The sequence below is a fragment of the Sardina pilchardus genome, chromosome 1 (genome assembly GCF_963854185.1).
Source record: "Sardina pilchardus chromosome 1, fSarPil1.1, whole genome shotgun sequence".
NCBI lineage: Eukaryota > Metazoa > Chordata > Actinopteri > Clupeiformes > Clupeidae > Sardina > Sardina pilchardus.
Window position 1 is genome coordinate 22,231,113 of NC_084994.1, and position 12,698 is coordinate 22,243,810.

Below are 12,698 nucleotides of genomic sequence, written 5' to 3' on the forward strand. Positions count from 1 at the left end.
CACAAACACACACACACACACACACACACACACACACACACACAAATGCACACAGTTCCTAAATGTCTGGAATAACCCCATATTAATTAGTCAACTGAAGAGAGTGACAGTTATTCCATTTTCTTTTCTGTTTGCGTTTTCAAATCCAGCTGTCATCCAACATGAAGCCATCTACCAGAACCAGAACTTGCACTCAAACCCAGTCCAACAGCCCCATCAGAACCAAGGCATGGACCCAAAATCCCCACAAGTTCCTCTGCATCGAAGCCAGGACCCAGTCTCCAGAACAGACTCTGTGTACCAGAATTTCGGCCAACATGTGACTCAACAAGACTGTGACTACCAAAGCCTGGACCTGAATTCAAATCCAGATGACCCTGTCTATCAGAACATGGTCCCAAAGACCACTCACTCTTACAGAGAATAAATCCAACAAGACTGAACTACGAGTGTCAGGCCACTGGAATGATCACTAATAATAATCACACTGGACATTCTGTCATACACACAAACAGACTGATAAACTGACATAAAAATAGACTGACAAACACACAAATAGACTCCTACAAAAATTCTGGAACTGGCTGATGTCTTTGTGACAACATCATGTTTCATGTGTCACTTTGTCCCGGTAATGCGATTTCCTGTTCTAAACAAACAAGTGGCATTTTCTATTGCCTCACCGTGTTGTTTCTTTCAAAATGAAAATAAATACATTTTAAACAGTAAAAATCACCACCATGTCGAAGCATTTATGTTTGCTTCTGGTATACTAAAAGGAGACCTTCACGCTAGCATGAAAAATAAAGTTTACAATGTAATGGCAAGCTGGGCTAATCTATGATTACATGAAGTTAGCTAATGTCAACCGATGTCAACTCGTAAATTAATTTGCGCAAAAACGTGGCTTTTTCTGTAAAACAATCATCTGGCATAGGATTTCACATTGTGAATTTGGGTTTGTTTAGAACAGAAACTTAGGTTGTTACGGAAACGTGACATCACACTTACGCACTCTATTTGACAGTTATTGTTGGTTGCCTTGGTCACACACACATACACATAAACACTCAGAGATGGAGACACATTTCAAATCATTTATTTCAATAAAATATATAAGAAATCAGAATTAGAAATCAGAACAACTCCATGATGTGTCTACTGTGGTGGTCCCTCCCAGAGGACTCTTATTCTGGAATTAATTTGCCACAAAATCCTTTTGCCAGAAGGAAGCGACCCACGGCAACGTGCAGGAAATCACAAAACTCTCACCGGAAACAAATAGACCCAGAACTAAAGAAATGTAAGTAACGAAACAAACGGAAACAGACTGTGTGCACTCTGACCTGAAACTGTGAAAAGTCACTGTGCAAAATGTGAGATGTTAAATAAAGAAATGTAGCATGCAAATAAACGTGTTGTGTATGCTTTACAATAATGACCATGAAATGCTGTCTATGCGTGAGGCTGAGTTCAAACTTGCTGCTACTGTGGTGTCATCACAGTCTTGTACATGTTTCACACATTCTCCCACGCTCACACACACAGAGCTCAACACTTGAAACTGATCACAGACTTCTCTCACAGACTCTTTGACTGCATTTTCTTTCATCATGAGTTTGACTTACGTGATAATTTGACTGTTTTTCTTGGTTGTTTGTTAGTTTGTATGTATGCATGTTGTGTTTCTTTTCTGCCTAAAGAATCGTTATGTTTATGGTACTGGAAAAAGTGCAGAACACGAGTGAGATACCTAACTTCACCTTGGGCCTGCAATTTGCTAAATCCGCCACTGTGTGTGTGTGTGAGTGTGTGAGTGTGTGAGTGTGTGTGTGTGTGTGTGTGTGTGTGTGTGTGTGTGTGTGTGTGTGTGTCTTCCTGTGAACGAGTGGGCTTTCTCACACATGTTCTGTACATGGGTCTGAAATGTTTGAACGTTTTATGGAACAACCAGCTATGTTGTCCTCCGAGGTCAGGAGGTCAGGCAATGATATCTGCCAACTAAACAAAATCGACATTACAGACACTGAGGACATAATGCAGGCACTTCGACGGATGTTAGTAGCCACAATGATTGTTTCAGAGGAGAAAAATCTCACTTTGTCTGTCATTGCTGCAGTGCAGGCAAAACTGCTAAAGAGACAAGTGGGGACAAACCGATTGTGAGGGACATCAAACAGGCAAAAAGTCCAAATATGCAGAAGAAATATGGCACTGTTGAGGAAAAAAACACCCTCCACACAGTATCGGCCCTGGATCTGTGATTTATGTCACTGCCTTTGCTGACCACAGATGATATCAGTGATGTTTATTCCAGACTAGTTATGGAGGCAGCCAGCCTTCAGGTAGGATTTATTGAACTTGTTTATTACATTGTTAAAATAACTAGATATACTGCAAAGCGATACACAATATGACCGCAGGAAGCAGGAAGTCCGATTCATGGGTGTCATTGAAATCTGTATTTCTCCCATCTCAAGGCAAACTGAGGGAATTATGCACTTACCATTCAAAAACATGACTGGTTTTCTAAAGATACAAAGCTTAATGCTAATCACTGAAATGTTCCTTTAATGTCCTCTTCATTGTCGTTATTCTCACCAGAGACGGTTTATAAAGCGAGACGATTCATATGAGGGTAAATTCTGGTTTCATTGTGACGTAGGGTTCGCAACTGCCACTCCCATTTAGGAGGCAAACGGGAGTGTGTATTTTTATGGGAGAACCTGTTATCAACGGCACCTGCTTCTGCTGCTTCTACACCGTTCTCAACCGATTATCTCGTCCCTTTAGGAGGCGGAAGTGGGTGCCATTTCATTCCATTGAAAAACCCCTTTATGATTCATCTTAGTAACTATACGATCTTTGTTCTCACCTAGCTCCACTTGACAGCTAGCTGCTACTGCTGTAACATTAGCGGCATGTTCAATGCTTTGGACACTGTTATTCTTGTCTGCATTCCCAACAAGAGCTGTACACAAGCAGAGTGGCCAAATAGAAATCGGCATCTTTTTGATTTTTTCATTTATTTGAGCCACTTGGTACGTTTGTTTCATTTTTGCATTTATACTCGTTTTACTTGGTCTCTGTGTAGTTCCCAGGCCTCTTGTCACTGTGTGTATATCTATTGTGCCGCACATGGACTAATCCATTTCGTTGTGAAAGTAGGGTGTGTGTGTGTGTGTGTGTGTGTACAGTACTGTAGATAACCTTGAACTGGACATTTTAACTATTACTCCAATAATTCAGCGTATTTCTTAAAAATATTAATAAAATGTACCATGTTTTTGAATTGTTCATTATGATAAGGGGCTATTTAATCTCTTTTTCTTTTATTGAAGTTGGTTGGGGCCCCCCCTGCTATGGCCGCTGGTAGGGAGCCACATGCAGCCGCCTACCTATGCCTCTATGTTAACACCGCCTCTGCACATATACACACACACACACACACACACACACACACACACAGTAGCCTGCTTTCTCATAGTGACCTCAGCATATCCTCACATCTCACGGTGTCCTTTTGTGCCGGATAAACTGAAAAAGAAGAGAGATCATCTGCGTCACACGATAGAAATCCTCCTGCTACTCATCATCCTGCTTCACGCTGATCCCAGGTCTGTGAAAAGAATTTGTACTTGGCTTTTGTGCCTTTTACATGGTTGGATTTTATTTGTGTGTGATACTGCGTGGGCGAACAAACACACGTAAACATTTCCTCCTCTGCATATGCTTCGCTGTGCTTTGTCGTCTGTGCTATCTGACATAGTGTAAAATGTAGTAATGTGTGATTTATAAGAGATTAACACAGTGTATAAAGTGGAGTATGTGGGATTTATAAGAGATTATAGTGTGTAAAGTGTGTGTAAAAAACACAAGAACAAAAAATAATGGTTTAAATGGTCTTACTGAAACATAGTGCCAGAGCATGGACACACACAAACACACACACACACACACACACACACACACACACACACAACAATAAATATATCCTCTATCTCATCACTAGGTGGCACCAGGTGGACTGATTTTGGTCTGGTGTATGTCTTTTAAGTGATGCTCTCTCCCACAAACACTGGGCTTGACACTCGACACAGATTTTTCTGCATCATGTTTCTTGAGTTGACTCAAGTGTTTATTGGACTGTTTTTTTCAGTGTGGTAGTTTGTATGTATGTTTGTATGCTTGTAGGTATGTATGTATGTGTGTATGTGTGTATATATTTTGTGTTTCTTTTTTCCATAAAGAGTCTTCATGCTTTTGGTGGTGGAATAAGTCCAGACCACATGTGAAAAGCCCACTAGTGCACAGGAAGACACACACACACACACACAGCCATAATCGCCTGCTCTCTCACAGTGTTTTCAGTGTAACCCCCTCATCTCACCGTGTTATATCTGGAGAAACTGAAGAGAAAATAAATCATCTGCGTCTCACAATGAAAACCCTCCTGCTACTCTTCACCTGGTCGCTGATCTCAGGTTTGTGAAAACAGAAATTATACTTTTGCGCCTTTTACATGTTTGTGTTTCTCATGTTTGTGATGCTGCATGGTTAAACACACGTAAACAGATCCTCCTCTACAGATACTTTGTTGTACTTTGTCATCTCTACTTGTGTTTCAGTTGACCTCTCGAGTGTTAGTCATGACAGATGATAAATAGAGTAGTAATGTGTGTGTTGATACACGTATTGAAAGTGTAGTAATATGTGAATTATGATAAACATATTGTTAACAATACATACGATTGCAGCAACATTTAATAGTAGTAGACAATGGGTTGTGTTTATGGGAGAAATGGAATGAGACTGTGATGACTTTGAATCTCACATAATCACATGACCATTCTGTGTTCTGTTGGCAGGTGAATGTCATCAAGACTCCATCAGAGTGACAGCTCAGTTAGGGGCATCTGTAACCCTCACCTGTAGATATCCTGAGATCTACACAAACAACAACAAAAGCTTCTGCGTCCATGTGGGCGACTCTTGTAGGACTCTTGTGTCATTGGAACATACATCAATAGAGGCAAGAACAGGAAGATATTCACTGACCTACAGCAGAGAGGAAAGGGATTTGAGTGTCACCATTGATGGACTCATGAAGAACGACTCAGCTGTATACTCGTGTGCAGCCAGAACTGGAGGGAGAAACATCACACCAGTTATAATAGTTGGTGAATATCTGTTTAACTACATACCAATATGCACTCAATCACTTACTCACCCACTCAACTTAATAAATGAATAGATTCAATACATTGTGCTTCTGTAACATAGACATATATCAGAAGGGTTGAAAAAAAAAAACAACACATAATAATTTGTGTGTACAGGGATGTAGTGCTAAAATAAGAGGTAAGTGATCTATGAATTCTGTGATCTCGCACCATACAGTATCATTCATTCAGGTTTTCAGTATGTGTTTGATGATGGTGAAGGTTATTCTCTAATGTTTATATCAATACCAGTGGTATTAAATGGTTAAAGTGTTGATGAGTGCACATATTGTGAATGTGGGTAATCAAGTTTGATTTGCCATGTTAAAAGTTGCAATTGGTGAATAAACTCCTTTGAGAGGTGGATAAACTACTACAGGTGTATAAAATGGAGCACAGCGTTAGTTCAGGCAGGTCATGGAGTCTCGCTTCCCTGCATGGATGTCCCAGCTGTCTGTCAATCTAACAGCTCAGCTGATTGCCAGCTGATTGGCCAGGCCCTGCTTTCATTGGCGGAAATCTTTCAGAGGGTTTTTTTAAACTACCTTACCAATTTGTGGCCAGTGGCTTTTTCTGCATTTTTGCCACCCACCTCATCCCTTTAACCTCCTTATACTTCTGACTTATCAATGTCTTGTCATCTCTGATTGGACTCAACATTTGTCTTCTGGATAAAAGTACCATGTTTCTTGGTATTTTTCTTTCTAGTTGTCTATGTGATGGCAAATACAGCTGGAAGTGTACATCTTAGATGTCCATATAGCCATGGTTATGAACAAAGACCTAAACACTTCTACCGGGGAGAATGTTCCCATGATGGCTCTCCTAAACAGAAAGACCTCCTCATTCAGACCAATCAGAACAACATCCTCATCACTGGAGGGAGGTACTTTCTCTATGACAACACCACAGCTAGAGTCTTAACTGTGACCATCACTAACCTGACAGCAGAGGATTCTGGGAAATACTGCTGTGTTGTGAAGAGAGAGCCGCTGACTGACATTCAGACTGACCACCTGCTCATTTTTGAGGGTATTGTTCATATCACTTCAATACATTAATATATTAATACTTCAGTTTGCTTTGAGGCTTATATGGGCTTCATACTTGGATAAATAAAACATTGTGTGTGTGTGTGTGTGTGTGTGTGTGTGTGTGTGTGTGTGTGTGTGTGTGTGTGTGTGTGTCCATGTTAGAAAATATGACCTCTTCGGAAATCATCTCTAGTTGGCAGAACCATAACGTGTCCTCTGTGAACATGACTGTGTTGTCAGTAACCGGAGCAGCAATATTTATATTCTCACTCTTCATCAGCATCTTCATCATCTACTTGTGGCAAACCAGAGCATCCACAGGTACACGCCACACAGGCACACCGCTCTCTCTCTCTCTCTCTCTCTCTCACACACACACACACACACACACACACACACACACACACCTTACAGAAATGTTTGAGAGGAAATGTAACAGGCAAATACTGTGGTTGTGGAGCTGTGAAAATGTGCAGACCAATCTTTGCAACAGTCCAAAAACCGACAACAAGTAGTTTGTATTTCAGTTACACACTGACCAGACATAAGCAGATTCTGAGTTAGTATTTCAGCTACAGAGACCAGACAGTCTTTTGGCGGTTTAAAGATTGACTACTGTGATGCCTTGCAACTTCCAAACAAAACTCTGTTGAGAGAAGAGAAAGGCATTGTGGATGTACTGTACATCTGTATGTGTCTGTATTTTATGTGAGTTTTCAGCACACAAACTGTGGAGAAGAAAGTGAACACAGATCTTGGAAATTGTTGGTGATTCTTGGAAGACCTCCTGTGTGACATCACAATTCTCTTTCTCAGGCTCTTTCTCCGTCCGGACAAACAGGAAGTGCGGTGACCAATCAGATGAGAAGGTGAGGGGGAAAGTCCCCACTTCCTTTCCAATTAAAACAACCTGTCCATCCATGCAGCAGAACTCAAATACTGAAATGGTTATACATTGCTCATTTTGAACCTATTCTACCTATATAAAGTGACTCTCGCTCGCTCGCTCACTCTCACTCTCTCACTCTCTCTCTCCCTCCCTCCCTCCCTCCATCTCTCTCCCTCAGGCCTCAGACCCCGTACCCAACACTGTATATGCTGTTGCTGTGTTCCCCAAAACCACGTGTGAGGAGGACTCACCCTACTCACTGGTTCAGCATCACAGACCAGATCCAGTCGACGCCGTATATTCCTCTCTGCAGTTCCCGAAACACACTCCCAGTTCCCCTGAGGCTGAGGTACCCACAAGAAATCTGTATGCCAGTTCTCAACCTTCTTCAGTTTCTGAAAATGGTATGTCACCTGGGAACACAAATCTTACATGACTGAAAGGATCCATCCAGAGCCATAGAAAGAGAGATTTTGTGACACTCTTTGATGTCGCCGCCACATGATCAAAAGTTCCATAACACCTTTGCTGAATGGCTGAATCGCAGAAGGGTGGGATGTCTTATACTGACCAAGAGACTGGCTGTTTGTAATTTCAAAACTCCCATATCCCGGAAACTAGCATGGGAAAGCGCTGCCATTTTTTTCCCATGGTCTCTTATGGGAGTGTCGCCACTCTGTTTTCTCTGGATCCATCATACAGTAAATTCTTCTTTGGTGGAAAGTCTTTGTTGAATTAATCTCTTTGTGACTCGCTCATCATCTTGTTTATTCACTTACATATGTTTTGAGGTATGTTATGGGTGATGTTTTGTGCTTCCAGCACAATGGTTTGATTGATTTCTGTCAGTGGTTGTGTGCCTCTGATTCACATCTGTCATATCATTCTGAAATTAGTCAGCAATCGAGAGTGAAATTCAGCACATAATAGGGCCCACACTGCTATGCAACACCTGACACTTTCTATTTTGCGGTGAACAATTTGTTTCTCATTGGAAGCTACGGAGTGGTGATAAATTAATGTACAAAGAGATTTTGTGAAGTTTCTATTCCTTGTTTTGGCAAGGAGCCATATAACAAATATGATAATGAGTGATCGATCGATGGTAACGTGGTAATGGTGCTTTTTTAAGCATGTATAGGGATAACTATATTGTGTGGCGGAATAACAATTGGGAGCACTTGCAGTAGACTCGGCGCGGTAATATCCTCACTCCAAAGTGAAACTGAAAGTGCAAGAGTGAGGATATTACTGTGCCACAGTTATCCCTCTTACCTGCTTAGAAATGCTGGTAAGAAGGATACCTGGTTCTCATAATAAAATGACGTTGATAAAGATTGTTTACGTTTTTATGAAGAGGGCTTCTTTGTGTCTTTGCGTCATTTTTGCACACACACACACACACACACACACACACACACACAGGGTGCGATTTGACAAAAAAACAGAAAGGGGGATGTTTTTCACAAGCAAATCGGCTCAATGCACCCTCCTGCCACATGCATTTCAGATGAGTTACGTTTCAGATAAGTTGCTAGCAAGTACCTCAGCATTTCTTTTCTCATCATGAGGCTGGGAATTGTCCTACATAAGTACCAACTTCCAGTGCAACATCATCATTTCTTGTATCATTCTCAAATGTTGGTTTTGTTGTTGTATTAGCAGGTCCTGTAAAATAGGACGATTTGCTGCTCTGAATGTGTTTCATATTTGGCTTGGCGTTGTTTTCTCTGGCCAAGATCCTGCCCTAAAATGTTAAAGTGTTTTGTCTTTTATGACAAAAATATGTGCCGTGTGTCAGTGCTGAATAGCCCGTGATGAAATTTGACCAACAATATTTGGTGTATTAGTCTCTGCTCGTTTTTTATGGAAGTTGCAAGAATCCACATTGTTCTATTAAATCGAGCGGAGGTAGGGATAGGAAAACCTGAAGGGGGAAATTCCCCCCATTCCCGCCTACAAATCACACCCTGCACACACACACACACACACACACACACACACACACACACACACACACACAATACACATTCAAATATTTCCCCCATTTCATCACTAGGTGGCACCAGATGGAAAGGTTGTACGTCTTATATGTGTTATCTGACACTCACTCTACCACGCTCACACACTCACGGCCTAACACTTGGGACAGGACACAGACTTATCTGAAATTGCATCATGTTTCACAAGTTTGTCTTACAGTAAACGTTAATTTAACATGTATGCATGTATGTATGCTTGCTTGTGGTGTGGAGTTTCTTTTTGCCATAAAGAGTCTTCATACTTATGGTGGTGGAATAAGTCCAGACCACGTGTGAAAAAGCCCACTTGTGCACAGGAAGACACACACACACACATACACACACACAGCCATAATCGCCTGCTCTCTCACAGTGTTTTCAGTGTATCCCCCTCATCTCACCGTGTTATTGCTGGAGAAGCTGAAAGAGAGGAGAGATCATCTGAGTCTCACAATGAAAACCCTCCTGCTACTCTTCACCTTGTTGCTGATCTCAGGTTTGTGAAATCATATTTGTGTGCCTTGGTGATGGTTGGGTTTGGTGGTTAGGTTTTGCATGCTTGTAATGCTGCATGGGCAAACACACGTAAACAGATCTTCCTCTACAGATGCGCTGTTGTGCTTTGTCATCTGTGCTTGTGTTGCAGCGTCTTGAGTGTTAGTCATGAAGTGTAATGTGTGTTAAGATACACATAGTGTATTGACAGTGTAGTAATGTGTGAATTATGATAAAGACATTGTTAACAATGCATATGCTAATAGCAGACAATAGTACATGTTAAAACAGTCAGATAGCAGCATGCATTAGTAGTAGACAATGGCTTGTGTTAAAAGGAGAAATGAAATGAGACTGTGATGACTTTTCATTTCACATTAACTCACATAATCACATGACCACTCTGTGTTCTGTTGGCAGGTGAATGTCATCAAGACTCCATCAGAGTGACAGCGCAGGTAGGGGCATCTGTAACCATCACCTGCAGATATCCTGAGATTGACACAAACAACTACAAAATCTTCTGCATCCTTGAGGGCAACTCTTGCAGGACCCTGGTGTCATTGGAACATACATCAACAGAGGCAAGAACAGGGAGATATTCACTGACCTACAGCAGAGAGGAGAGGGCTCTGAATGTCACCATTGATGGACTCATGAAGAACGATGAAGCTGTGTACTCGTGTGCAGCCAAAGGGAGAAACATCACACCAGTCAGATATGTTGGTGAATATCTGTTTTGTTACTACCTACATTTATGCATTCACTTACTCACTCAACTTCATAAATTAATAGATTCAATACATAACAGGACATTTTACTTAATGGGCCGGAGTATAAGTTAACGGGAAGCTATGTAAAGGCAGGAACTCTGAAATAGGCAAGACCTCTACAGTGAAGTAAAATTGAATAAACCAATCACATGCAACCAGTGTTTAATTCTGATCTGTCTCTCTTTTATTAACTAACTTCAGTCTGTCTCTGCCTACTTTATGCATATTACTTGCACTGCAAAACACACTGTCAAACTCGCAACCAATGCTAGATATAAAGTTGTTATAGTATTCACTCACTCAATCACTACTAAACAAAAGTACCTGGTTTCTTTGTATTTTTTTCTTAGTTGTCTATGTGATGGCAAGTACAGCTAGAAGTGTGCATTTCAGATGTCGATATAACCGTAGTTATGAAAGAAACCCTAAACACTTCTACCGGGGAGAATGTTCCCGTGATGGCTCTCCTGAACAGAAAGACATCCTCATTCAGACCAACCAGAGCAACATCCTCATCACCCATCACAGGTTCTGTCTCTATGACAACACCACAGCTAGGGTCTTCACTGTGACCATCACTAACGTGACAGCAGAGGATTCTGGGAAATACTGCTGTGTCGTGGAGATGCTGCCGCTGACTGATATTCAAACCGAACACCTGCTCATTTTTGATGGTATTGCTCATCTTTGTTATCACTTTTGTTAATTTTTCATGAACATATTTAACATAGATATTACTGTAATACTTCAGGGTGTTCTTTGGACTTTGGGCTTTGGGCAAAGATATATACATGATTATTGTTCAAATTTGGTTTTCGATCAACTAAAAAGTGTGTGTCTGTGTGTCCATGTCAGACAATGAAATGGTCTCTTATGGGCGGGACCATAATGCATCCTCTGTGAACATGACTGTGTGGTCCTTAATGGGAACAGCGCTGATATTCTCACTCTTCATTTTCATCTTCAGCATGTGGCAAAGGAGAACATCCACAGGTACACGCCACACATGTGCAGTCGTACACACACACACACACACACACACACACACACACACACACACACACACACAAACACACATTCAAGAATCATTGTTTTCCAACACACACAAAGACACACACACATAGTAGAAAAACATCTGAAAAAAAAAAACATTATTAATTAGTCAGCTTACAATTGTCCAGTTTTGTGCTTGTGTCTCAGTTCAACAGAATTCAGATCCAAACACCGTCCTGCTGTACCAAGTGTACCAGAGTCCAAATCCAGCTTCTGTCCAACAGGAACCCGACTACCAGAACCTGAACCTGGACCCAAACCCAGTCCAACAGCACCGCCAGGACCCAGGCCTGGACCCAAACTCCCCACAAGATCCTCTGTACCAGAGCCTGGACCCAGACTCCAGAACAGACTCTGTGTACCAGAGACTCGGCCAACAGCTGACCCGACAAGACTGTGAATACCAAAGCCTGGACCTGAAGTCAAAACCAGATGACTCGGTTTATCAGAGCCTGGACCCACTCAGCCAGATCCACTCTACCAGATGATAAACGCCTGAGACTGAACTAAACACATGCAGACACACAAACTCTCTCTCTCTCTCTCTCTCTCTCTCTCTCTCTCTCTCTCCCTCTCCCTCTCCCTCTCCCTCTCCATACCCAACACTGTATATGCTACCAGCATCCCAGACCATATCCAGACAATGCCACATATTCCTTCCTGCAGTTACCAAAAAACACTCCCAGTTCCCCTGAGGCTGCAGTACCCATAATCCCCTCCGGAGGTCCATACGCCAGATCTCCACCGTCCTCAGTTTCTGAAAATGGTATTTTATCTGGGTACACAAATCTCCATCCAGAGCAATAGAAAGAGAGAGCTTTATGCCTTAACACTGAATATTTTGGTAGCAACACCAAGATTCAGATTTCAGGTTTATTTTTACCTAGGGCCCTATTTGTAAAAGTAGTATTGACAATTTCATTTTTTTAACATTGACAAGTGAGTTTAGATTATTTATTGACTAAGGTATGCTTTTTGTATTTAGTAAAGCTGTGTACAGGACATTCTTAAAATGACATCAATAAATATTGTCGAAGTTGTCAATAAGAGGGTTTCTTTGTATAATTTTTGTGGACACAAACACACACACGCACACGCACACACACACACACACACACACACACACACACACACACACACACACACACACACACGCACACACCCATAAGGCTGTTTAGGGGGCTTTACAGAGAAGGTATGATGCTTGGGAG

The 12,698-nt window shown here is 41.6% G+C and overlaps 2 protein-coding genes across 3 annotated transcripts; both read left to right on the top strand.

Annotated features, from left to right (window-relative positions):
- Positions 1-4,441: 4,441 nt before the first annotated feature.
- Positions 4,442-8,369, top strand: LOC134077299 (uncharacterized). The gene is made up of 6 exons (XM_062532820.1): positions 4,442-4,484; positions 4,869-5,180; positions 5,931-6,254; positions 6,419-6,577; positions 7,073-7,125; positions 7,324-8,369. The coding sequence occupies exons 1-6, from the start codon at positions 4,442-4,444 to the stop codon at positions 7,579-7,581; spliced, it is 1,149 nt and encodes a 382-aa protein (XP_062388804.1). The 3' UTR covers positions 7,582-8,369.
- A 2,960-nt stretch (positions 8,370-11,329) lies between these two features.
- On the top strand, positions 11,330-12,446 carry LOC134085299 (keratinocyte proline-rich protein-like). Of its 2 annotated transcripts, none has more exons than XM_062539941.1 (2): positions 11,330-11,427; positions 11,643-12,446. In XM_062539941.1, exons 1-2 carry the CDS (start codon positions 11,340-11,342, stop codon positions 11,885-11,887), a joined length of 333 nt encoding a protein of 110 aa, XP_062395925.1. In that variant the 5' UTR covers positions 11,330-11,339; the 3' UTR covers positions 11,888-12,446. The 2 variants fall into 2 exon arrangements, with proteins under 2 accessions (XP_062395925.1, XP_062395923.1); XM_062539939.1 differs by having other exon boundaries at positions 11,397-11,427; positions 11,635-12,446.
- Positions 12,447-12,698: the final 252 nt, after the last annotated feature.